This window comes from Budorcas taxicolor, chromosome 5 (assembly GCF_023091745.1).
Source record: "Budorcas taxicolor isolate Tak-1 chromosome 5, Takin1.1, whole genome shotgun sequence".
NCBI lineage: Eukaryota > Metazoa > Chordata > Mammalia > Artiodactyla > Bovidae > Budorcas > Budorcas taxicolor.
Window position 1 is genome coordinate 75,796,442 of NC_068914.1, and position 24,809 is coordinate 75,821,250.

Sequence of the window (24,809 nt, forward strand, 5' to 3'; positions counted from 1 at the left end):
AACAACAGGGAATAACTTGCTCATAGAATTGATGGAAAGGTCAGAGTACCAGGCTTAAAAAACAGGCAGGAACAAAGGGAAATTACTTCCCAGGTGGCTCAGTGCTAAAGAGCCAGTGCAGAAGATGCAGGTTGATCCCTAGGTTAGGAAGATGCCCTGGAGGAGGAAATGGCAACCTGCTCTAATATTCTTGCCTGGAAAATTCCATGGACGAAGGAGCCTAGCCTAGAGGAGCCTAGCTTCAGCCCATGGGGTCACAGAGTCAGACACGACTGAGAGACTGCACGTGTGTGCTCACACACACACACACACCACCATGGAAGAGTCTGGTTCCCATAGTGTCCCCTGCCCTGCCCCAGCACGGATTGTAGCTTGCATGGTGAAAAACTGGAGGCCAACTGTGGGCTGCAGTGTCAGGAATATGCCACCAGAGGGCACACAAGACTCAGAAATCAAAGGGAGCTGGAAGGCTTGGGAGCAGTAAAACCAAGGGGTAGAGAGAAGTCGGGCTTGGCTGGGGCTCTGGTGTGTTGAGGCTGTAGCGGCTCAGAGAAGCGCGAGCACTGGTGTGGGCACCATCTGGTTTCTCTTGTCCTCATGGCCCTGACTGCCCCATCTCCCCATTGTTGGAGCTTTGGGCTCTTTCAGTCTTTGCTCTGAGATCTTGGGAGGACTTTGGACTCATTTTTTTATGGCATCAATTCTCCAGCTGTTAACACTTCCCCCACCCCCATGCCATTAACTCCCGCTCAGCGTTGGAGTCTAGTGCAGGGGAGAGGTGAGGGTGTGGCCATGGCCCTGAAGGTGGGACAGCGCCTGGGGTGGGCAGTGGCTTGCTCAGCCTAGAGCTTGATATGGTGGTGGAGCAGCAGAGGTAGGTTTGTCTTCTCTGGGCTGTACAGAGAAGGCAATGGCGCCCGCTCCAGTCCTCTTGCCTGGAAAATCCCATGGAGGGAGGAGCCTGGAAGGCTGCAGTCCATGGGGTCACTGAGGGTCGGACACGACTGAGCGACTTCACTTTCACTTTTCACTGTCATGCCTTGGAGAAGGAAATGGCAACCCACTCCAGTGTTCTTGCCTGGAGAATCCCAGGGATGGCGGGGCCTGGTGGGCTGCCGTCTATGGGGTCGCACTGAGTCGGACACGACTGACGCGACTTAGCAGCAGCAGCAGCTGGACTGTAACTTCCAGCGCCTAGCACGGTGTCTGGCATACAGTGGCTGCTCAATACATATTTGTCAGTTTGGGATTATTTGTTGTGGATCAACCAAGCAGAGGGAACCAAGACAGGTCATCAGGGTACTTCAACTCCAAACCTTTCACTTCTCAATAGCCCACTATTATCACCATCCTTGTCTAAGACATTGCTGTTTTCCACCTGAACCACTATAATAGCTTCCTAAGTGGTTTCCCTTGCATCTCTTGATCCCTTGATTTATTCTTCATCTAGCAGCCAACATGATCTTTTAAAACCATAAATCAGATCATGCCGCTTCTGAGCTTAACATATTCCAAAGGCTTCTCATTACACTTTGAATGAAATCCAAGCTCCTCACCCTGGCCTCCGAGCTGTTGTACTAGCTAGGGCATGCCTCCCTCTCTGACCTCATCTTTACTCTCTTTCTCCAGCACACTGGGCTTCAACCTCATTGATTTGCTTTCTGTTTCTTGAACCCAGTGAGCTTGCTCTTGCCTCCGGACTTTTACACTAGTTGTCCCCTCTGCCTGGATGCTCTTTACTCATATTTTTTGCATGGCTGATTCCCTGTCATTCAAGTCTCCATGAAAACATTACTTCCTCAGAGAGGAACTTACTTCCTATCTGTCCCCGCTTTGTTTTTTTTTTTAATATTTATTTTTGGCTGTGTCAGTTCTTAGTTGCAGCATTGGGGACCTTTCAGTGAATTGCACAGACTCTCTAGTTGTGGCACGTGGGCTCAGTAGTTGCACAGCATGAGCTTAGTTGCCCCGAGGCATGTGGGATCTCAGTTCCCCACCAGGGATCAAACTTGGGTCCCCTGCGTTGCAAGGTGGATTCTTAACCCCTGGAACCAGGGAAGTTCCTGTCCCCATTTCTAACGGTTATCATCACACCTATCACCATCAACATATCTTCTCATCTATTCATTTGTTTCTTGTCTCCTCCCACTAGAAGGAAAGCTCCATGAGAATAAGGACCCAGTCTGCTGAGACTGTAGCCCCAGTACCTATGAACAGAACAGTACCGGGCCTTAGTAAGCACTTGATAAATATTTGTGGAAAGAAAGAAAGAATAAATGAATGATGGGGAGCTAAGGAATGAGGAAGTTCGTATCCATCTTGGGTTGACAGTTAACCATTCCATTCCCATAGATGGTAGTGGCTGTGGGACTGGTGGCAGCCAAGGGCTCGTCCAATCTGGGACCTAGAGGAAGCCAAGAGTCTCTGGGGTGGTGATGGTGGCAGTAGCCACGTTCCGGTGGGGTAGTGGACAGGGGATATACGAATGTGGGATGTCTTGACACATCTTTCCTACTTTCCAGGAATGAAATACACAGAAATCTGATCTTGAAGAGAGAAGAGTCAGGGAATGGTTGTTTGCACTGTAAAGGAATCCTTGCCTTGTAAAAGGGAGTAGGCAGAGGCTTGCTTAGCTGTTTCCCAAACAACCCAGGGAAAGCTCAGGGGACTCAAGCTCTTCCATTACTTATGTTCCAGGGTGCTTTCAACGCTGGATATTTATAGCACTGTCCAGATACACTTACAGTGATATGGAACTTGCATTTACATATGATGCACTTTTCTCATAGGAATTTCCTCTTTGTGAAAATGAGGGGTTGAGAGTATATCACTCTGTGACTGTGGTCTGTATTAGAAAAAAACCACAGTCATTGACATTAAGCTAGACTTGGACGACAGAAACAGTTCATGCCAGCTGCCTCTCTCTTTTTAATTCTCTTTGTTAGGGTTAAAACTTTCCAACTGATTCCCGACTGGTTTTATTTCCCACCCTGGGATAAGAAGGTCTTTTCTGAGTATTTCACTTATTGTAGTGGTTCTCAAACCAGGCTCAGCAGGGCTGGTGTTCCCTCAGCTGGATCAAGGTGTTCTGCCATGAAAATTGAGTAATAGCCATTGTGTTCTGGCTCAAGGACTAAAAATTAATAGAATTTTCTCAATTTTAAAGTTTCTCCAATATTTTTTTGTAAAACATAGGTGCCTGTGATTCTAGAGTCTGTTAGACCTGGCAATGCACAACATTATGTATTTTAATATATTAATATTTCATCCTGGTCTGCTAAGAGTACCATTTCTTCCAGGGGCTCAGGATTAAGTCTGAGAACCACCGTCTCAAAAATTCCATGTTTGCTATGCAAGCTCTTTTAAATTGCCTTGGTGCATTTCAGAGGGAGGTGATTTGACTTAAAAATGTCCCACATGTGCACCCTTCTCTCACCGAGGGGCTGGTGGAAGGCCCAGACTCTAACCCGTGCTCTAATCTGGAGTCCCTGGTCCCCGACAGTCAGTCACTAGCATCAGGTCTCACTCTTCCGGGGTAAGGAAGCTGCAGATCGGGGGCCCACTGTCCCTACCCTTCAGTGCATTCCCCACAGCCAAAGGGGAGAAAAATGTTGCCGCCTGCCAGCAGAAGAATGTCGTGCCTCCGAGGGAATATAGGGAAGGATGAGAACAACTCACGTCTATATGATCTTGGGTTGGCTAAAAGTTCATTTGGGTTTTTCCCTAAGATCGTATGGAAAACCCCAAACGAACTTTTGGGCCTGCCCAGGGAAGCTGAGTGGAGAGGGAAAGGAACCAGGGCCAGGGCTGTGTGCCCGTCCTCTTCTGTCACCAGTCAGCTGTGTGACCATTCGTTGTTGTAGTTGTTCAGCCCCTAAGTTGGGTCTGACTCTGTGACCCGACGGACTGCAGCACGCCAGCCTTCCCTGTCCTTCACTATCTCCCAGAGTTTGCTCAAACTCATGTCCTTTGAGTCAGCGATGCTATTCACCTGTCTCATCCTCTGCCACCCGCTTCTCCTGCCCTCAATCTTTCCCAGCATCAGGGTCCTTTCCAATGAGTTGGCTCTTTGCATCAGATGGTCAATGTGTTGGAGCTTTAGCATCAGTCCTTCCAATGACTATTCAGGGTTGATTTCCTGTAGGATTGACTGGTTTGGTCTCCTTGCAGTCCAAGGACTCTCAAGAGTCTTCTCCAGCACCAGAATTCGAAAGCATCAGTTCTCTGGCACTCAGTCGTCTTTATGGTCCAACTGTCACATCTGTATACAACTACTGAAAAAACCATCGTGCTGTGCTAGATCACTTCAGTCGTGTCCAATTCTTTGTGACCCCATGGACTGTAGCCCTCCAGGCTCCTCCGTCCATAGACTTCTCCAGGCAAGCATACTGGAGTGGGTGGCCATGCCCTTCTCCAGGGGATCTTCCCAACCCAGGGGTTGTACCTGCGTCTTTTATGTCTCTTGCATTGACAGGCAGGTTCTTTACCACTAGTGCCACCTGGGAAGCCCATAGCTTTGACTATACGGACCTTTGTCAGCAAAGAGATATCTCTGCTTTCTAATATGCTGTCTAGGTTTGGGTGATCATAGGCAAGTCCACTCCCATCTCAGGGGCTGGGTTTTCCAGAGTCAGCAGAGGACAGTGGTGACACACAGACTCTGAAGCCAAGCAACCCGTGCTCAGAATCTGGACCTACCACTCTGTGATCCTGGGACTACTGAACCTCTCTGTGCCTCATTTTTCATCCTCATTCCAAGGTGAGGATAGTAACAGCATCATGAACGCAATTATGAAGATTAAATGAATTGTTTTAAGTCAAGGGCTTAGAAGACTACTCGGTGCACAGCAAATGATATGAATGTGCTTGCTATTTTGTTTATGGAAAGTATAGCAGCTGCATTACATAAAGATTTCTTCCTGCTCTAATATCATATAGATTAAAATGTTTAATTGAATATTCCCCACATGCCTAGCACTAGCTCACGTTTCCTATCTGTGAAGTAAAGGGCTGGAATCATTTTTATGGCCCCAATAGCGCTAGAAACAGATCCTCTGTATAAGGTGCTGATAGTAGGGATCAAAGGACCATGCTGGTGCCAGCCTTGCCCTTCAGAAACCAGAAAAGGACTGCAGGAGGCCAGACCACCATAGCAGCTTCCCAGGAGGCAGAGGGGGCCAGAGATGCGTCCCTAGCATGTTTCTCCAGCTTACTTGGTTGATGTCCCCCAAATTTTCTTTTTCATTCCAAAACAAAATGAAGGATCAAGGCTTCCATTTTGAAATATAAAATTTCATAACACACACACTTCTTTCCCTCAATGTCTTTTGTATTTCCCCAATACTGTCTGTCAACATATTATTCTAAGAGATAAATGGCAGATACTAGATTCAGATTGGAGAGGAAATTTTGACAGTGGTCAGAACACTGGCTACTTGAAGGGAGAAGTCAGGCAGAAAGGCCCCAAAGGTCAAATTACAGGTCAGGCCTGCACCACTGAGACTCATACATGGAAGAATAAATTGTCCCTTTTTCACTTTCAATTTTCAAACATTTTAACCAACATTTTTCTAGCTTATCCTGAAAATTTTGTAAGACAAGACAGATAGTTTTATCCCTATTTTATAGATGAGGCACCAAGAGAGTAAGTGATGATTAACCGCAGATGAAGAGTTTCCAATTATATATGCCTGATAAGTGACTGAAAGAGGCTTTTTTTTCCTCTTTTAAAAAATATTTATTTGATTGTACCAGGTCTTAGGTGCGGCATGTGGGATCTAGTTCGCTGACCAGGGATGGAAGCCAGGCATTGGGAGCACGGAGTCTCAGCCACTGAACCATCAGGGAAGCCCCCTGAAAGGGATTTTCTTAATTCTTCCTCTCTCTTTCTGGCCTCAGGCTCTGTCCTGGGCTTCGGGATCCTAGTAGGAGTTTGGCAAGGACAAGAGTTGGGCCCTGAAGCACAGTGCAAGTGAGGGCAGGAGGGCTGGGTCTGAAGAGCAGCTTCCGATATCTAGGCTGGGACCTCCGGGTGGGGAAGGTGCTGCCAAAGGAAGGATGAACTACTGGGCTGGTTGAGGACCCTGCGAGCGGCCTCCAGGGGAAGGCTGACAAGCCGCCCTCTCCCCAGCTCGGGAGGACTGGCACCCCCTCTAAAGCCAGAATCACCTACATCCTGGGTGAGGTCACTCACCCTCCTCTCCTTTCTGGCTACACCGTCTTTCTAACCATCAAAGGGTTAAAGCGGTTTCCACGTGATTTCCCCATCATCCAGGTTACTTGGGCTGCAGCTCCCGGCTTGAAAACCTGGGAAATAAATAAAAGTCCCAAACAATTTCTCAGTACCCTAGCAATGCACCCTCTCTTCACCCCAACCCCCACTCCACAGAGAAGGACAACCCTTTGGGTAAAAAGTGTGTGTGTGAAAGGTGCAGGTGTGTGTCTACATATGGGCAGGTGCTGGGGAGCGGCTTCCCAGAGAGAGTGGGGCCACGTGGTGAGTGCCCCTTCCCTCGGTCCCCCTGGGGCTCTGGGTGCAGGAGATTCACGTGGGGCCAACGCTCCGGAGGGAGGAGGAAGAGGAAAAAAGTGGTGTGTGGGGAAGCAGGCCGCACACACCTGGCGCCTTGTGGAATGAAATCTTTATTAATTATTAAACCGAGTTCCCTCGGGAGCGAGCAGAGCCGTGGCAGGCGGGGCGGGAATGGCGGGGTGGAGGCTGGGGTAGGGAGGAGGGGTGAGGAGTGGGTGCTGGGCACCCGTTCAGTCCCAGGGTACCCCGACAGGAAGGAAGCTGACCCTCTGGGCGCGGGGCGGGGGCGGGAGGGGGTCGGGTAATCGCTGCTGGAGGGTGCGTTTCCCCTGCGCGTGGGGGGACCCCGGGAGTGAGGGTGGGAAGAGAATGCTAGAGGAGGCAGCCCGGGGGTGGAGGGAAGTGGGGAGAGGGCCGGCCGGCCGGCTCCTCCCCGGGGTCTTGATCCCAGAACAGTAGCCGCCTGTTTTCCCAAGACTGGGGGAGGGAGCGGCCGGAGGAGAGGAGGGGGCGCGCGGAGGGAGGGTTTCCATTCTTCTTCGGGCTCGCTCGCCCCTACCCCGCTCCTCCGAAGGGAATCGGGCCGCTCGGCCGGGCGTCCGGGGTGGTGGCGGGGGGGAGGGGGTGCCCAGACAAAAGGAGCTTGTGCCTTTAAGGCGGGGAGTCCGGGAGCCGGCGGGGAGGGGACTTCTGGATCCGGGGTAGAGGGCGGCTGCGCTGGACAACAAGGGAGGGGGCGCGGGCCCGGCGCTCGGCGGACGGCGGGCGGCACGGCCGGGACGCACGGGCGCGGAGCAGGACCGCGGGACTGCCGGCCGGCCGGCCGGAGCCCGCGGGGACGGCGGGGCGGGGGCCCCGGGGACGCGCCGACCCCGGCCGGCAGGTGAGACCGCGCGGAGGAGCGTCGGGGGAGGCGGCGGCGCCCGGCGCTCGGGTCTCGGCGCGGCGGCGGGCGGACTCCCGCGCAGCCCCCCGAGAGGTCTGTGGTCGCGGAGGAGCGGGGGGCTCCGGGCCTTCGGGACTGGCGGAGGGAAGTCCGGGAGGGGATGGATGGGGCACGGGGGACTCAGGCCTGGGGCTGCAGCCTCCCACCCTCACCCCTCGCTGGGCGCTTCTCTTTCTCCACCCGGAGTGAGTTCCCGGCTGGCGGGGAAGATGGGGAGAGGCATGTACAGCGGGGAGGGGCTGTCCTGAGGTTTGTGCAGCCGGGCTGTGGGTGCTTCTCCGAGTTTGAGGTAGAGTGTGGCTGTGCTTGGGGAAGAAGGGAGGGAGGGGTGCCCTCTGCCTGCAATCACCCACCTCACCCCAGACCTTGGGAACGGAAAGGGTTGGTGTGCTGGCTGGCTGCTAAGGCAGACTTTATTCAGAACAGCTCTGGGGCCCGACTGAAAAGCTCGAATCAAGAGTCAGGCGGTGGACTCTTTCCCCAGCCTCCCCTGCCCCAAGTGCCTTGTTGACTGGAGGAGCCTGATGGGGGTTTTCTGGCTGTGGCGGAGGACAGAGCTCAGTGCCATCTTCAGGGAGACCAGGGGCTACGGAAGGGAGGGATAGGGTCCCCGGACCTCCTGATGCAGGCCCTGGCCAGGCTCATCCACATCTGGATAGGCCTGGAATTGAGGCCCACGTCCCAGCCTGATGGGTGGTGCTGGCACTGAAGTGCCCAGCCTGGGCAGCGCCTTCTGCCATGAACTTTCTGAAGTCCTTTTAAAGTCCCCCCGGAGCTTCCTTTTGCCAAGGAGGGCAGGGGCAGAGGCGTCCTGGGAACAGGAGGTGGCCAGGAAGAGGGTGTAGAGTGAAGGGTGTAGGGCAAAGCAGCAAGTACAGCCATCCTTGGGGCTGGGGCCTGGCCTGCTTCAGGCTCCAAGTTGCAGACCCACCGGAGGATCCAGATTTGGGGTCAGGGGCCCTGGGCCTGGGTCTGCCAGGCTGCATGGACACAGCTCCCAGATGGAGCCGGAGGTGCCTGTATCTGTGTTGGAGCAGAAGATCGGTGAGAGAGAGCAAAGAGACCAGGAGCCTGGGGAGGAGGGGTTCCGGGCACAGGCTCAAGAGCCTGCATCTGGGGAGGAGCGGGTGGTCTGTGGTTCACAGAGTTGGGTTCCTGGACATGTAGGGGTGGGGGCCCGTATAGGGAAGTTTTGTGGCTTTGAACAGTACCCTGCCCTGTTCCCTGCCATACCAGCCTGGCATGGGGTGCCAGGAGTGAGTTCTCCCAAGTTGGGCAGCGCCTGGAGTGAAGCCCAGGGTGGGATGGTTGCAGTTGGTTGGACAATTACAGATCTCCAAAGCTATCCGCTTGTGGGGTCAGAGTGTTCTTGGGAGGGTCATGCGTTCTGCTGGACAGTGTGTGTCCTTCCTCTGTGAGTACAAGCCACATGCTAGAATGTGCTTCCAGGGGGCGGGAACATGGCCAGAAACGGGTCCTTTGGGAACAGAGGTCTGGCCAGTGGCGAGGGGTGGTGGTGGTAAGGACAGGTCAGGGGACGGGTGAGGGTGAGGAGACTGAAGCGAAATATCACAGGGAGTGGGCAACCTGCTCGCTCTGGGCTGTGTCTCATGCAGCTCTGGAGACTGACAGTTGAGGACATAGCAACACGTGACTGGCTGGCACGTGTGGGGTTTTGCTCATGATTTTTCCTCTCTTTCCATCTCTTGGACATTGACAGGCTTTTGGGTTCAAAGTGGTGGAAGGCGGGGAGAAGAGCTCACATTTATTAAGTGTGTACTATGTGTGTGGCAGGGGCTGTTATTCTTTCCTCGCAACACTTCTTATTCCCATTTTACAGATGAAGAAAATGACATAGGGAGGTGATGTAACTTTGTCCAAGGCCGTGAAGCTAGCAAATAATCACAGTACGGTTTGAAGCCTGGTCTCATTCCCAAGACCCCGTATCCAGGGAAGTGTTTTGAAGAGCCAGGCTTTCTTCGGTGACCCTTTCCAAACGCCAGCCTGACCAGAAGTCTTAGGTTTTGGATCTGTTTCTCCAGATGGTGCTGTTGGTGATGTTAAGGGGTTGAAGGACACCGAGGGAACTTGGCGGAGTGTGCTTGGGAATGGGGGTTCCCCATGTGCGGAGAGGTCCCCAGGCTGCCTTCTGCTCTGGGGGTCCCTGGCTGTCAGCTTGAAGCACTGCTGCTGTGGCCACCTGGGGCAAGTGCTGGGTACTCCTCTCGTGAATACGAATGTCAGCGCTGCTAGCTCTGCAGGTTTAAGTATGAGGAGCCCCTCAGGGTGCCCCGTGGCCATGGAGGAGTGTAGCCCTGGAGGGGACACAGGCATCCGTGGTGGCAGGGCTCTCACCCTCACCTTCTGAGCTGGGCTCAGCTGGAGACACGTCCACGGTTTTGTCAGGGAGTCCTCCCGGCCCAGGTCGAGACACTTCCCTCCCGGAGACGTGAGATCTGGGGCTGACTTGGTTACTCGTGATCTCTAGAGTCTGGGCCGGCCGTGTAAGACTACAGTGGACCTCAGCTGCAGTTTGTTTTGTTTGGCTGTCAGATCTGTCCTGTGCACTGGGTGGCCACAGGACCAGCCTCACAGGGTTTTGGTGATGATCAGATAGTAGTTCAAAGCAGAGGGAAAGTGCATGGAAGTGTTATCTATCCATCCGTCCCCCAACCCACCTGTCCACTCAGCGAACATTCATTTAGACCCTTCTAGGTGTTGTAGATGTGGCAGTGAGCAAAACCAGCCAAAATCCTTGCCCTCGTGAAGTTGGCATTCCAGTTAGGAGAGACAGACAATGAACAAATAAGAAAATATATATAATGGCAGTTGCCGGTAAGAGTGGTAGAGAAAAATAAAGCATAAAGCTCGGAAGAGAGATAGGGAGCGCCAGGAAAGGGGGTTGCTATTTTAATAGAGTGGTTAGAGAAAGCTCACTGATAAGGGGGTGTTTGAGCTGTGACCTGGAGGAGCCCTTGTTCTAGGCAAAAGGGACAGCAAGCACCAAGGTCCCAGGCTGGCTTGTGCATGGTGTGTTGGGGAACAGCAAAGAGGCTAAGTGAAGCAGAGTGGAGAAAGAGAGATGGAGAATCATAGGATTATCACTATTAGTTATTATTTCACGTTAGCTTCTCTGAACTAGTCCCTTGAGCTTGCTTTTTTCCTATCTTTTCAACATATAAATTGGTTGAGTACCTGCTATGAGCCAGGCTCAGTGCTCGGGGTACTTGGGGGTGGGGATAAAGTGCTGAACAAACTAGGTGTCATCTGTCCTTTCATAACATTGTAGTCTGGGGGCAGAGTCACACAATAAACAAGGGCTGTTGTGGTTGCTGTTCCGTCTCTAAGTCTTGTCTGACTCTTTGTGACCCCAAGGACTGCGGCACACTGGGCTTCCCTGTCCTTCATCATCTGGAGTTTGCTTTAACTCATGTCCACTGAGTCAGTGATGCCATCCAACCATCTTGTCTTCTGGGCCCCCTTCTCCTCCTGCCCTCAGTCTTTCCCAGCATCAGGGTCTTTTCCAAGGGATGGTTTAGTTTCAGTTGTGATCAGTACTACGGAGGGAATGCATGGAGAGTGAATAAGGGACCAAACCTAGTCTGGGTGGGGGCACTGGGACACCTTCCTGAGGAAGTTATGTTTAAGCTGGGACCTGAGGGAGAGTTTGACTTTCACTCGGTGAAGTGAGCGGTGTGTGTGCACGAGCGCATGCGTGCAAGATCCCCCCCATGTACAGAGGTCACCAATTGGTAGCTCACAGGCTGAATTCATTCCATAGATGTGATTTATTTGGCTCGCAGTATTGAGAAATGTTGGTTACTTGCCAAAGTTTAATTTTTTTTTTTTAAATCTTTTGACCGCGCCACATGGCATGTGGGATCTGGTTCCCTGACCAGGGATGGCTCCTGGGCCCCCTGCTTTGGGAGAGTGGAGTCTTAACCACTGAGCCACCAGGGAAGTCCCTTGCCAACATATAAAACCAGGAGATGTCGTGTTAAAGTCTACTTTCTTTTTTTTTTTTAAAGCTTCTGTTGAAAAGTCAGATCAGATTCCACTGGGACGCCAGTGGCACCAGTCCCCCAGTGCGGGGTGGTGCTAGCCGCTGTCTAGGGTGTGCCCTCTCTCCTGAGCCAGGCGGCTTTTCTCACTGACAGGTCACACCAAATCAGTGCCTTGTAAGGAAGAGGTGGATGTTTAAGTGAACTGCTTTGGAGTCAGACCCATCTGGGTTAGAATCTCAGCTCTTACACTTGTGTGGCTGCTTGACCTTGGGCAGGTGACCCTACCCGTCTCTGCTTCGATTTTCTCACCTGTTGACTAGGGCTACCCTGGTCTTCCTCAGAGTCATTTTAGGAGGAGGATGTCCCTGAAGCGCTCAGCTTGGCAGCAGAAAGTGCTCAGTTAGTGAGAGCTGCTGGTGCTGGCGGCCCGTGATGGGGGTATTGACACCGTCTCATTCCTTTCCTCCCCGCAGGATGTCGTGGTTTAGCGGCCTCTTGGTCCCCAAGGTGGATGAACGGAAAACAGCCTGGGGGGAGCGCAATGGGCAGCAGCGGCCGCGCCGCGGGACCCGCACCAGTGGCTTCTGCACGCCCCGCTACATGAGCTGCCTCCAGGGTGCGCAGCCGCCCAGCCCAACCCCCGCCACTGCCCCTCGGTGCCCCTGGCAGGATGAGGCCTTCATCCGGAGGGGCGGCCCAGGCAAGGGCCCGGAGCTGGGGCTGCGGGCAGTGGCCCTGGGCTTCGAGGACCCTGAGGTGGCTGTGGCCGTCGGAGCAGCGGAGGCGGCCCCCGCCGTGGCCACCAGGAGCAGGCGGGCTTGCTGGCGCCAGCTGGTGCAGGTGTTCCAGTCGAAGCAGTTCCGCTCGGCCAAGCTGGAGCGCCTGTACCAGCGGTACTTCTTCCAGATGAACCAAAGCAGCCTGACGCTGCTCATGGCGGCGCTTGTGCTGCTTACAGCCGTGCTGCTGGCTTTCCACGCAGCGCCCGCCCACCCTCAGCCCGCCTATGTGGCCCTGCTGGCCTGTGCCGCCACCCTCTTCGTGGCACTCATGGTGGTGTGCAACCGCCACAGCTTCCGCCAGGACTCCATGTGGGTGGTGAGCTACGTGGTGCTGGGCATCCTGGCGGCCGTGCAGGTCGGGGGCGCCCTGGCAGCCGACCCGCGCAGCCCGTCTGCAGGCCTCTGGTGCCCTGTGTTCTTCGTCTACATCACCTACACGCTCCTCCCTATCCGCATGCGGGCCGCTGTCTTCAGCGGCCTGGGCCTCTCCACCCTGCACTTGGTCTTGGCCTGGCAGCTCAACCGTGGTGATGCCTTCCTCTGGAAGCAGGTGGGTGGTCAGGGAGGTAGGCCTTGGGGCATCAGGCCAGGAATGAGAAGGGGTCTGGTGATCAGGGCGGTGGGTGAGCCCTGGATAGACACTGGGTGAGGGATGTCTGGCTGGATCTGGAAGGAGGGGCAGGGGTCGGGAGGCCTGGTTGCGGGGGTCAGTCTCCATCTGGGGTTTGGGGCAGAAGGCCCTGCTGAGGGGGAGGAAGGCTACAGACCCTGTGCTCTGCTCCCATGGGCCACTGTCCGCAGCTCTTTAGCCTGAGGCTTTTGAAATAGTATCTGCAGAGACACCGTGGAGGGCTGGAGAAGGGCAGGTGATGTTTAGCCCCTGGGTGGGGGCAAGGCTGAGAGGCAGGGAAGGCTACATCCTACCCTGACCCCTGACCCCCAGCCTGAGACTCCGGGCTTGGTGCCTGCCTTCTAGGCAGCTCTCAGCGGTGATGCGGGGGGACCGAGTAGGCTTTCGATGGAGTTAGCAAGGGAGGAGTCACCTGTCTCCTGGACCAAGGCCAGCTCCAAGAGGACAGGGGAGGTGATGGGTGGTCTCTCCTCTCCTGGGCTGGGAGTAGTTTGGGGTGGGACTGTGGACAAGAGGGGCATTAGGCTACTTCCCACTGAGCACCAGGGCTCTGGCAACTGCCTTGAGGCTCTCTGCCCATGTGGGCTTCTGCCTCTGGGTTCTGAGCGGTATGTGAGGTGAGGCTCTCGTAAGAGCTTGGCTGTGGGTGGACCTGGTTGTCCAAGGGGCTGAAATCTTCTCTGTGAGAGTGCGGACAGCACATCTTGCCTCTCCCAGTCTTAGTTTCCCATTCTGTAAGAGGAAGATGCAAATGGCGTCGACCTCGTGATGCTGCTGAGGACCCTGCCTCATAGGGTGGTGTCCTCACCTGCAGCGAGGTGTGGGGAGGCTGGAGGGGACGGTACCCAGTAAAGGGGCTTCCGGGACGTCCGTTGCAGAGAGACGTGAGCCAGTGGAGTCGGCTGTCTCATGTCGTCCCCTGACCAGGCACAGGGACTTTTGCCCAGCTGAGCCTTTGGGGCTGCTGTAGATACAGTTCCCCAACACTCCTTGTGATCCCTCCATTGGCCCCTGCTTTAGATGGTGCTGTCCTCTTTCTTGCTCTGCCTTGCCCAGAGCCTGTGGCCTGTAGCCCACCCAGCCCCACCCACAAAGAGGAAGTTGCCTGGGGCTCCCAGGGTGAGAAGCTGGGTGCTCTGGCATGATGCCCTTCCCTGCCTTGCCTGTGGAACAGAATGTACCTTTTTAAGAGTAACCTTATAGCCAGTTTGTTTGTAGAGCACATAGCCGCAGGGCGCTGTCAGATCTCTTAAAGGGCCAGGGTCCTTCTGCCGTTGCTAGCCCCCCATCTCTCTCCAGGGGAGCTGTCACACTGGGCATTGGAGTTGGACTGCCCTCTTGGGGAAGGAGGAGCTTGGAGGTGGGACTTCCCATCCCCCATCCTTTCTAGGGTAGATAGGTGTCTCTTCCCTGCTCTCTGCTGGCCTGGTGCCCAGAGCCAAGCCCAGGGCCTGACTAGGGAGGCATAGTTCCATGGAGGCCAGGACTGCACCAGTCTCCTGCCTCTCCAGGGTGCCCAACCAGTGGGGCTCAGTGGGCACGTTCCTGGGGCGAGTGGAGGAAGCTGCCCATGGCCTGTGCCAGCCCTTGGGGCCAGGGCAGCCCCTACCCCTTCTCTGAACTGAGGATTCCCTGCACCCAGTTGGCTTTCAGGTTTCTGGGTGGGCCTCTGGCCTCCTTTCTATGGTCTTTGGGCAGCCCCTTTCCAGATCCAGGCCCTTCATCCTCCTCTGACCCACTCACCCAGACACACTGAGCAGCTTCACCCGGTGACCTAGTCCAGCCTGGCGTGTCCTGCAGTGTCCTGGCAGCCATTTTTTCTCACAGTCGGATTGGGGTCTGTGTACAGATCTATTTCAGTCTCTTGTCCCCCTTCCCCTTCCCTCCACCATGACTCACATTTTCCTCTTGGGCTCCTGGGGCCAGGAAGGGAAGTTGCCTGGTTTCCCCCCCCTTTTCTTCTCCCCCACTGGGGGCTATTCTTAGAAACCCCCGAGGGAGATAGTGTGCCCCCCTTCTTCACCCCTGCTGCTGGCAAGGGGGTGGTCTTGTGAGCTAGACAGAGAAGGGAAGCTGGGAGACCAATCCTAGAGGGCCGGAGCTGGGAATGGCGGGGGTTAGCTGGCCCACCCTCCGTCTTACCCAAGGAACAAGAAGCTGAGGTCCCAGAGACTGAGTGACAGGCCCAATTTTGCAGGATGAGTCCTGGTTCCAGGCAGAGCCCAGAACTCCTGGCTTCCAGTTGGTGCTCTTGCCCTCCCTTCTCCCAAAACCAGAGCCCTGCCCCAGCCAACTCTGGGGTGGAGCCACGAGTGCCAGGTTAACTCCTGAAGTTCCAGAATCACTGAGCCCAGCTTCCCTTAGACTCGCTCTCTAGTCACTGTTGCTGCTGCTGACTGAGGATGGAACACCCTTGGTTTGGGGCCCTAGGGTGTAGGGACCTGGCTGGACCAAGTGTTGGGAGTGGCCAGGCGTGGTGGCACCCCATCCCAGCTCAGAAGGGTTCTTCGTGTCTGTGAAATTGATGACTCCAAAGCCTGGGTTCTGAGGTGGGCCTCAAGAGCGTTGCTGAGTGGAGTGAGTTGGAGTCCTGGGAACGTGGGTTGTAGTACACGGTAGGGTTAGGATACAGCCTGGAGTCTGACTGTCCTGGACTCGAGTCCCATGCCAGCTACTACCAGCAGTGAGATCCTGGGCAGGTTATATAACTTCTGTGCACCTGAGTCCCTCACCTTTAAAATAAGATCATGCTCCCATCTCATAAGAGTTGTAAGACATGCATCCGTTAATGTATAAAGCACACCTATAGAATCCAGGCATGTTGTAAATAGCCAACAAATTAGCTCCAGTAATAATAGTAGTCATTATTATCATATTAATTTATGTCAGGGTAGGGAGGAACCTTGGAGATCTTACTGTCCCTCTCCAGGTTCTAGACAAGCAGACAGGCCCAGAGAGATGAGGTGACTTGTCCTGGGCACGCACAGGAAGATTTGGAGCTCAGGTCTCCTGGGTGTCGTCCTGTGAGGAGAACCACATGCTGGAGCGGCAGCATGTCTTTTGTTTGGGGTGTTTGTGGGGCAGGGAGTCAGAGAGTGCTGGGCCCAGGCCCTGTGACCTACCTGGCCCTGGCTGGTGCTTCCACTCCCAGGAGCTGTGAGAAGATCACATTTCTCACCACGGGTGAGCCAGGCAGGGAGCTGGACCCCTGTGGGGAATGGGGAGCTGGACTGCAGGGGTGGGGCTGGCTTGGGGAAGACAAGGCACAGGATCCTGGCTTCCTCCCCAAAGCAGTGCGTCCACCAAGAGCCTAGCTAGTTGCAGCTGTGTGTGTTGGGAGTGGTCACCATTTGCCACTGCTACCCCTCTGCAGCTTGGTGCCAACATGCTGCTATTCCTCTGCACCAATGTCATTGGGATCTGCACACACTATCCGGCTGAGGTGTCTCAGCGCCAGGCATTTCAAGAGACCCGCGGTTACATCCAGGCCCGCCTGCACCTGCAGCATGAGAACCGGCAGCAGGTGGGGCTGCTCTCCCTCGTCACGGCCTTCCCCAGCCCCCTGCCAGTAGCCTGCAGGTTGGATCTGCCACCTGTGCCATGGAGTAGTGTGAATGGTTCCCCCTGACTGTGCAGCACAGAGGCTCTCTGACTTTGGAGTTGCTGGCCTGTCAGAGGAGGGGAGGGAATAGACGCAGTGCACCTGAGGGGCTGAATGGGGTGTCGTCAGAGAAGACTGGGGTGTGTGTCTGGCAAGGGCTCTAACGGAGGAGGGTCAGGCTACGGTCCAGGAGGGAAGCTCAGGTCTCCAGAGAGGTCAGGGAGGGTTCCAGGATGTGGAGGGACCAGGAGGGATTAAAGCGTGGGGCCAGGAAGATAGTGGTGCCCTGTTGAAACCACTGGTCTAGGAGCGGCTGCTGCTGTCTGTGTTGCCCCAGCATGTTGCCATGGAGATGAAAGAAGACATCAACACAAAGAAAGAAGACATGATGTTTCATAAGATCTACATTCAGAAGCACGACAATGTCAGGTAGGGTGGGGGTGGGGAGGATACTGGGAGAGGTGGGGGCGGTCTATGAGTCTCTGAGGGCCACACCGTCCTTCCGTCTTCTGCCATCGTCCACAGCATCCTGTTTGCAGACATTGAAGGCTTCACCAGCCTGGCATCCCAGTGCACTGCGCAGGAGCTGGTCATGACCCTGAATGAGCTCTTTGCCCGGTTCGACAAGCTGGCTGCGGTGAGAGTGCTGGGGCTAGGGGGCAGGGGTGACCGGGTGGGGCACACCTCTCTGGCAGCAGCTTGGGGGTGAGAGCCTATGGAGTCTGCAGTGAGAGTAGTGGGCTAGGCGGGCTGGCTGGTAAGAGAGTAAAGGTGACTGACTCTCCCCCAACTCTTTCCGCTTCAGGAAAATCACTGCCTCAGGATCAAGATCTTAGGGGACTGTTACTACTGCGTGTCAGGGCTGCCAGAGGCCCGGGCAGACCATGCCCACTGCTGCGTGGAGATGGGGGTGGACATGATTGAGGCTATCTCGTGAGCACCGTTCCCTCCCAGGCTTCCTGGGACTGAGGGGGGCTCCGCCTGCCCCTGCCCTTCGATGTGTCCTTAGGACCTTTCGTCAGTCTTGGCTGTCTCTCTGTCTTGGAGATCCACGCCTGGGGAGGGGAAAGGCTTCAGCCCATGTGAAGATCCACGTGCACCTTAGACTCCAGCAGCTGGGATGGGGCAGGGGGAGTCAGGGTGAGGGGGGATTTATGCTGGAGAGAATGCCAGCTGTAGGCCTGCTGGGCGGGTGGCGATTCCTCATCTCCTCGCCCAGTCCCATAGGACACTGCTGGACCCCTGCTGGTGAACAGGGTTCCCAAAGGTTTGTCCTTGAGCCCTGTGCAGCCTCCTACCTGTGTCCCGCCAAGGGTGTGTCCTGCCAAGGGTGTGCCGTGTGCCCTGTGGCTGGGTCTGTCCTTGCCCACTTGGCTCCAAGGCGAGCTCAAGGCCTGGGCTCTGGGCTGGGGGTGGGGAGGACTGCCGAGAGCTAAGCCAGGCCACCTCCTCCCAGGCTGGTGCGTGAGGTGACAGGTGTAAACGTGAACATGCGCGTGGGCATCCACAGCGGGCGTGTGCATTGCGGCGTCCTTGGCTTGCGGAAATGGCAGTTTGACGTGTGGTCCAATGACGTGACTCTGGCCAACCACATGGAGGCTGGGGGCCGGGCCGGGTGAGTGCTGGTCCAGGGCTAAGGGGTGGGAGCCATCGGGTAAGCCGGGGTCTTACCCACCTGTCCCACGCAGCCGCATCCACATCACCCGGGCCACACTGCAGTACCTGAATGGGGACTATGAGGTGGAGCCGGGCCGTGGTGGGGAGCGCAACGCCTACCTCAAGGAGCAGCACATTGAGACCTTCCTCATCCTAGGAGCCAGCCAGAAACGGGTCAGGGTCGGGTTGGGGAAGGCGGCTGGGGAGGGGGCAGACGGAGGGAGCAAGCAGAGGCCTTCTCTGGGCGCCTCTTCCCAGCCTCTACCTGTGCTGTCTACACAGAAAGAGGAGAAGGCCATGCTGGCCAAGCTACAGCGGGCGCGGGCCAACTCCATGGAGGGGCTGATGCCACGCTGGGTGCCTGACCGTGCCTTCTCCCGGACCAAGGACTCCAAGGCTTTCCGCCAGATGGTAGGGTCCCACCACGCCTGGCCCGGGCCTTGGTTTCTTGTTTCCCTCAACACTCAGTATCGCCCTGCCCTCTTCCGCCTCCCTTGTGGAGGCTGTTGTCTCTCTAGTTTCTGCAATTGGGAATGGGAGGGCTGATTTCATCCCAGGGGTCCCAAGCTCCCCAGAGTCTATGGGGAAAGCCCTCAGAACAGTGTTGGGGGTGGGGAAGGGACTGTAGAGGTGAAGGTGGCCTGCCCGTCACCTCACTCACACACTGTCCCTTTCTCTAGGGCATCGATGATTCCAGCAAAGACAAGTAAGTCAAGTTGTTGAGGAGGGCGGGTGGGTGAAGGCACTTGCAGCCTGGGGTGAGGCGGTGGGGAGCTGAGATCCCCCTCTTCCCTGGACTTCAGACGTGTCACGTGGGACCAGGTGCCACCTGCCCCTCTGAGTGCTGCCCGTGCCCCTCCCTTCTCATCACCTGTCACGTGGCCATGGTCAGGCGCCTGGTGAAGCCATGTCCTCTGCCCTCAGCCGGGGTGCTCAGGATGCCCTGAACCCTGAGGATGAGGTAGACGAGTTCCTGGGCCGGGCCATTGATGCCCGCAGCATCGATCAGCTGCGCAAGGACCACGTGCGCCGGTTCCTGCTCACCTTCCAGAGAGAGGATCTTGAAAAGAAGGTTTGAGGGGTGCAAGGGCAGCAGGAGGAGGTCCCGGCAGGGCGGTCTGAGCACAAGTGAGGGAACAGGAGAAGTTTCTAGGGAGCGGGGGATGACCACCGGGCACTGGGGATTCACCTCAGCTGGGCCAACTGGCAACACCCTGCCTTCCGAGGGCAGTGGCAGCCAGCTCAGTCTCCTCTCCCTCAGTACTCACGCAAGGTGGACCCCCGCTTTGGAGCCTACGTGGCCTGTGCCCTGCTGGTCTTCTGCTTCATCTGCTTCATCCAGCTTGTCGTCTTCCCACGGTGAGAGCTCTGCCCCTCCCTGCTGGGCTTCTCTTCCCGCTACCACTTCCCAGGCCCTTCTTAAACACCCTCGCAAGCACACAGTCCTGGGGCCTGCCCCCCGCCTGCCCAGGGAGTGGGAAAGGACCCCCAGATCTCCCAGAGTAACATCTTCCCTGGCCCTCTCCCGCCCAGCTCAGCCCTGATGCTTGGCATCCACGCCGGGATCTTCCTGCTGTTACTGGTCACTGTGCTGACCTGCGCCGTGTACTCCTGTGGCTCTGTACGTGTGGGACCTTCCGGGGCTGGTCGGGGAGGCCAGGCTGGGAGTGGGGAGGGAGGAGAAGGCCAGGCCTCTGCCACTAGGCCTGGCCCTGGGTGGCCTTACCCGTTGGGTGACGTGGCCTCTGTCTCTGTCTCCTGCCTCCTGACAGCTGTTCCCTGAGGCCCTGCGACGTGTGTCTCGCAGTATCGTCCGCTCGAGGGCACATAGCACCGCAGTTGGCATCTTTTCTGTCCTGCTTGTGTTCACCTCCGCCGTCGCCAGCATGGTAAGGGTCCAGGGAGAATTCTCCTGCTCCTCCTGTGCCAAGCACTGTTCTGGGTGCTGGGGCTACAGAGAGGAATGAGACACATTTCCTCCTCAAAGCAGGAGTGAGGTTAACCCCTGTCCTCCTGGCTTTCTCCCTTTGCCTCTTGTTATCCCTCAGTGAGAACTTGGGCCTCTGGCATATAAGGCACTTGGGCAAGGCCCTGGTAACCCCTCCCCACCTCAGTTACCCTAATATATACCTCCTCTCCCCCTGTTTTTGCAGTTCACCTGTAACCACACCCCCATACGAACTTGTGCAGCCCGGATGTTGAATTTAACCCCTGCCGACATTACCGCCTGCCACCTGCAGCAGCTCAATTACTCTCTGGGCCTGGATGCTCCCCTGTGTGAGGGCACCGCACCCACCTGCAGCTTCCCCGAGGTGTCCAGGCAGTGGTCAGGCGGGGTGGGGGGTCCTGAGCAGTGCCAGTTCCTGACCTTTCTGTGCCAGGCTTGGTGGTGGGCACTGGGGACCCAGGATCTCACCAGTCTCCAGCTCCAAGAGCAGCCCTGGCGTGGTGTGGTGTCAGGGTGTGTGGATGGCGAAGGAGGCTTGGGTTTGAGGCGGTCGAGGGGGCTCAGGCCAGGCGGCGGCGTGCCTTGTGCTCTGCCCTCTCACCCAGACTTCCTCTGCCTTCGCTCCGCAGTACTTCATTGGGAACGTGTTGCTGAGTCTCTTGGCCAGCTCTGTCTTCCTGCACATCAGTAGTATCGGGAAGTTGGCCATGATCTTTGTCCTGGGGCTCGTCTATCTGGTGCTGCTTCTGCTGGGTCCCCCAGCCACCATCTTTGACAACTATGACCTCCTGCTGGGCGTCCATGGCTTGTGAGTTTATTCTCAACCCCTTTAATCCCCCAGGAGCCTCTTGACCCTGCTAGGTCGCTGAGAGCCCTTTGTGCCCTGGCATGCTACCACTCATCCCTCACATGGGGGGAAAGGAGGTAGCAACTGACCCCCAACAGTCACCTCAAGGAAACCCCAGACCTGGGAAATCCCTTTGTCTTTAGGCTACACATTAACAATAAAAACTCCCTCTTGCATTTGCATGTTTCATATCCACTCTTAACTACTTGCAGGTCACATAGCTGCTTGGGGTAGAGCCCCAGCTAGGAAAGGAACCAAAACTCGGGCTCCTGCTTTAGGGCTCTGCCTGGGACAACACTGGCTTTTCCTCTGTAAAAGCCCACACCTTATGTGGCAGAAACATATGGTGTGGTAGAAAAAGCCTCTGCAGCCTGCTGAGTTTGAATCCCTACTCTGCCACTTATTAGCTGTGTGACCTTAGATCGGTGAGTTAACTTCTCCGAGCCTCAGTTTCTTCATCTGTAAAATGGCAGTGCCATCTATATCACAGGGTAGTTGTAAAGATTATAGTAACTAACATTTATCGAAGACTTGCTGATGCCAAGCACTGTGCTAAGTCTTTTTTTTTTTTTTTTAATTAAAAGCATTTTTTAAGAATTTAGACTGTGCTGTGTCTTTATTGTGCTACTTGGGCTTTCTATAGCTGTGGATGTGCTAAGCCTTTTGCTCACATTGTTTAGATCTGATCACTCTTGTATTGATGAGGAAACTGAGGCTTACAGAGTTAAACAACTTGTTCCAGGTCACATAGTTGGTGGGTAGAAGAGCTAGGAGTGGAATCTCTGCTCTTAATATAAGCAAATGCCTTGGCCTGGTCCCTTATCTGTGGTGCTCAGTAAATGCAGTTTCTGTCTCCTCTTCCATGCCCTGACCTGGCGACCCAGGAAGAACCAATGACTTTGTCTCTTGTATCTTCTTGCCAGGGCTTCTTCCAATGAGACCTTTGATGGGCTGGACTGGTGAGTGAGGGCTCCAGGGCAGTAAAGGGCTGGGCTGCCAGACGCCTCTTTCAGCCACTGAGCCCGCCTCTGCTTCCCTCAGCCCAGCGGCCGGGAGGGTGGCACTCAAATACATGACCCCCGTGATTCTGCTGGTGTTTGCACTGGCGCTGTACCTGCATGCCCAGCAGGTGGAGTCCACCGCCCGCCTGGACTTCCTCTGGAAGCTGCAGGTGACAGGGCAGGCCTCCGGGGTGGGTGGGTGGTTCCTGGGGGCGGAGCCTGGGCCGTGTCAGGCATCTCTTAGTCTGGTCAAGGTTCAGCCTGCCCTGAGCCACCCTGGCTCCATGCTTTCCCTGTGCCCACCCCCATCCCCCGCCTCATCCTGTCCCTGCCCCCTCGGCCCCTCTGCCTGTTCTTCGGCCTCATCTCTCCCTGGTTTTCTTCTCCCATGCGGTTCCCTTAGATACTCTTCTCCAGGTGTTGGCTGCTGTACCCACGCCTTGTGGATGTTGGGCAGTGGGTGATGGGTGTGGTGTCCACAGGCAACAGGGGAGAAGGAGGAGATGGAGGAGCTCCAGGCCTACAACCGGCGGCTGCTACATAACATTCTGCCCAAGGATGTGGCCGCCCACTTCCTGGCCCGGGAGCGCCGGAACGACGAGCTCTACTACCAGTCCTGTGAATGTGTGGCTGTCATGTTCGCCTCCATTGCCAACTTCTCTGAGTTCTACGTGGAGCTGGAGGCCAACAACGAGGGTGTCGAGTGCCTGCGACTGCTCAATGAGATCATTGCTGATTTTGATGAGGTACTTGTCCCTTAAGCTGGTGCTGGCAGAGGGTTGGGGGATGAGGTGGGAGAACTTTGGATAAGAAGGCAAGGATTGGAGGGGCTCATCTCATGAGACCCAGAGATGTGAAGGGCAGGAGTAAAGGTAGGCACCGTGGAGTGAGGGACAGATATGAATGTGTCACAGGCAGCAGGGTCAGCTCCAGTGGGGCAGGGTCATTGTTACTGAGGAGCAAAGGAGGACGTGATCTGTGGAGGGGCCAGTAGAGTTAACAAGTGGATGTCATTGAAGGAGGAGCTGGTAATCTGTAGACTACAGCCTCAAGAGGCCAAGTAATCATGATGATCCCCTGAATAGAGAAAATTGAAGTAAAATATGAGGAAGCGTCCTGAACATCCAGGTCAGGTCTGGAGAGAAGGCACTTCCTCAGTCTGGGACTCTCTCCAGCGGTGAGGGTTGGAATCATTAATGCCTGATATCCCTCCTGTGGTTCTGGGTTCTGTAGCGGGCTGTCGAAGTTGTCCTGGAGTTGTGTGCTCAAGTCCCTGCTTGGGTTTTGACGGCTGCCTGGTAAAGGAAACATTTTCCCAGTTCCTAGCCCAGCACCAAGAGCAGTAGTTGGAAGCGGGGCTCACATACTGGAGGGAAGTATGAGCCAGGGAAGTGGGGCAGGGGCCAGAGCATGGCCAGGAAGGAGCCTTGGGGCAGGACTGGGTCTGGCCTTTCTGCCTTGACAGCCAGGTCCCCCCTGTGCTGTCCAGATCATCAGTGAGGAGCGCTTCCGGCAGCTGGAGAAGATCAAGACAATTGGTAGCACCTACATGGCTGCCTCTGGGCTGAATGCCAGCACCTATGATCAGGTGGGCCGCTCCCACATCACCGCCCTCGCTGACTATGCCATGCGGCTCATGGAGCAGATGAAGCACATCAATGAGCACTCCTTCAACAATTTCCAGATGAAGATTGGTAAGAAGGCCTGGATGATGGCACGTTTTCCCAGGGGTGTTTCTGGGGTGAAGCTGAGGCAGCAGGCTAGGGATGGTGTCTCAGACTCCCCATCAGGAGTCCTGTGGGGGTTTCCTTTTCTCTCGCTTCCTGTATCATCTGATGTTAAGAATAGATACCATTTATTAAGGGCCTCCTATGTGCTAAGCATTGTCTCAGACTCTTTTTTTTTTTTTTTAAACACATATCAATCCTCACATTATCCCCTTTTACAGAAAAGAGTTGGATTTTCAGAGTGGGTAAATAACTCAGCCAAGGTCATACAACTAGTTATGGCTGAACTGGGATTCAAGACCAGGTTTATGTAGATACCAGTACCTATGTCCCTATCTGTGGCTGGTCTGGTAAGAGGCACTTCCTCCCAGATGAGCTGGTGGATGGGAGTTGTTAATAGTGTGGGTTCTGGAGTCAGAATGTCAGAATGTTTGAATTCTGGCTCTTCCACTTATGGGCTTATTTAGCAAGTAACCTAACTTCTGTAAGCTTCAGGTACCATTTCTATAAAATGGGGATGATGAGCCCTACCTTGTAGGGCTGTTGAGAGGCTGAGATAGTGTAGAATGCTTATAGAGCGGTTGGCACAGCATGAGCCTTTGGTGGATTAGCTGCCGTTCTGGCATAGCCCTTCTGACTCAGGGGGGCTCCTTGGCATTCTTTACAACCAGGAGACTTGTCCCTTTTCCACTTTCTTCTCTGGGTCCTTCTAAGGGTGCCAGGAGGTGGTGCCTCCCTGGGCTGACTGGGGAACATCCACTGCTCTCAATTTCTTACTTTTATCCCTGCCCACCCCAGGACTGAACATGGGCCCAGTTGTGGCAGGCGTCATTGGGGCTCGGAAGCCACAGTATGACATCTGGGGGAACACAGTGAATGTCTCAAGTCGAATGGACAGCACCGGGGTCCCCGACCGAATCCAGGTGAGGGGGTTGTAAGCGGAAGCTGGGAGGGGTCTGGGTGTGGGGAGCTTCCACAGGGCCCCCTCTGCAGTCAGCCAGGACAGGGGTAGGGTGGCGATATTCTGTGTTTGGTGGAGGGGGTTATAGGGGGAGATAGTAGCATGACCAGAGAACCCCTGGGCCCCTGCAAATGCAGCAGGAAGGATCCTGGCCTAAGCAGGTTCCCCTCCCG

The 24,809-nt window shown here is 55.4% G+C and overlaps 1 protein-coding gene and 1 long non-coding RNA gene across 7 annotated transcripts in view; one reads left to right on the top strand and one right to left on the bottom strand.

The window, feature by feature from the left end:
* Positions 1-5,786: 5,786 nt before the first annotated feature.
* Positions 5,787-7,135, bottom strand: LOC128047236 (uncharacterized). The gene is made up of 3 exons (XR_008199327.1): positions 7,092-7,135; positions 6,194-6,306; positions 5,787-5,921 (listed from the first exon to the last, which is right to left on the bottom strand). It is a non-coding gene; the product is annotated as an uncharacterized LOC128047236 (long non-coding RNA).
* Positions 7,136-7,344: 209 nt separating this feature from the next.
* Positions 7,345-24,809, top strand: part of ADCY6 (adenylate cyclase 6) — a 39,999-nt gene continuing 22,534 nt past the window's right edge. For 4 of the 6 annotated variants that reach the window (XM_052639520.1, XM_052639519.1, XM_052639516.1 and 1 more), the window contains exons 1-21: positions 7,422-7,511; positions 11,956-12,814; positions 16,269-16,418; positions 16,804-16,925; positions 17,022-17,133; positions 17,302-17,429; positions 17,953-18,111; positions 18,185-18,326; positions 18,435-18,563; positions 18,833-18,858; positions 19,077-19,224; positions 19,414-19,511; positions 19,686-19,773; positions 19,925-20,041; positions 20,306-20,464; positions 20,730-20,908; positions 21,871-21,906; positions 21,989-22,118; positions 22,431-22,694; positions 23,438-23,642; positions 24,474-24,598. In XM_052639520.1, coding sequence (XP_052495480.1) covers positions 11,957-12,814; positions 16,269-16,418; positions 16,804-16,925; positions 17,022-17,133; positions 17,302-17,429; positions 17,953-18,111; positions 18,185-18,326; positions 18,435-18,563; positions 18,833-18,858; positions 19,077-19,224; positions 19,414-19,511; positions 19,686-19,773; positions 19,925-20,041; positions 20,306-20,464; positions 20,730-20,908; positions 21,871-21,906; positions 21,989-22,118; positions 22,431-22,694; positions 23,438-23,642; positions 24,474-24,598 — 3,375 coding nt within the window. In that variant the 5' untranslated portion in view covers positions 7,422-7,511; position 11,956. The other 2 variants (XM_052639517.1, XM_052639521.1) reach the window with 2 other exon arrangements.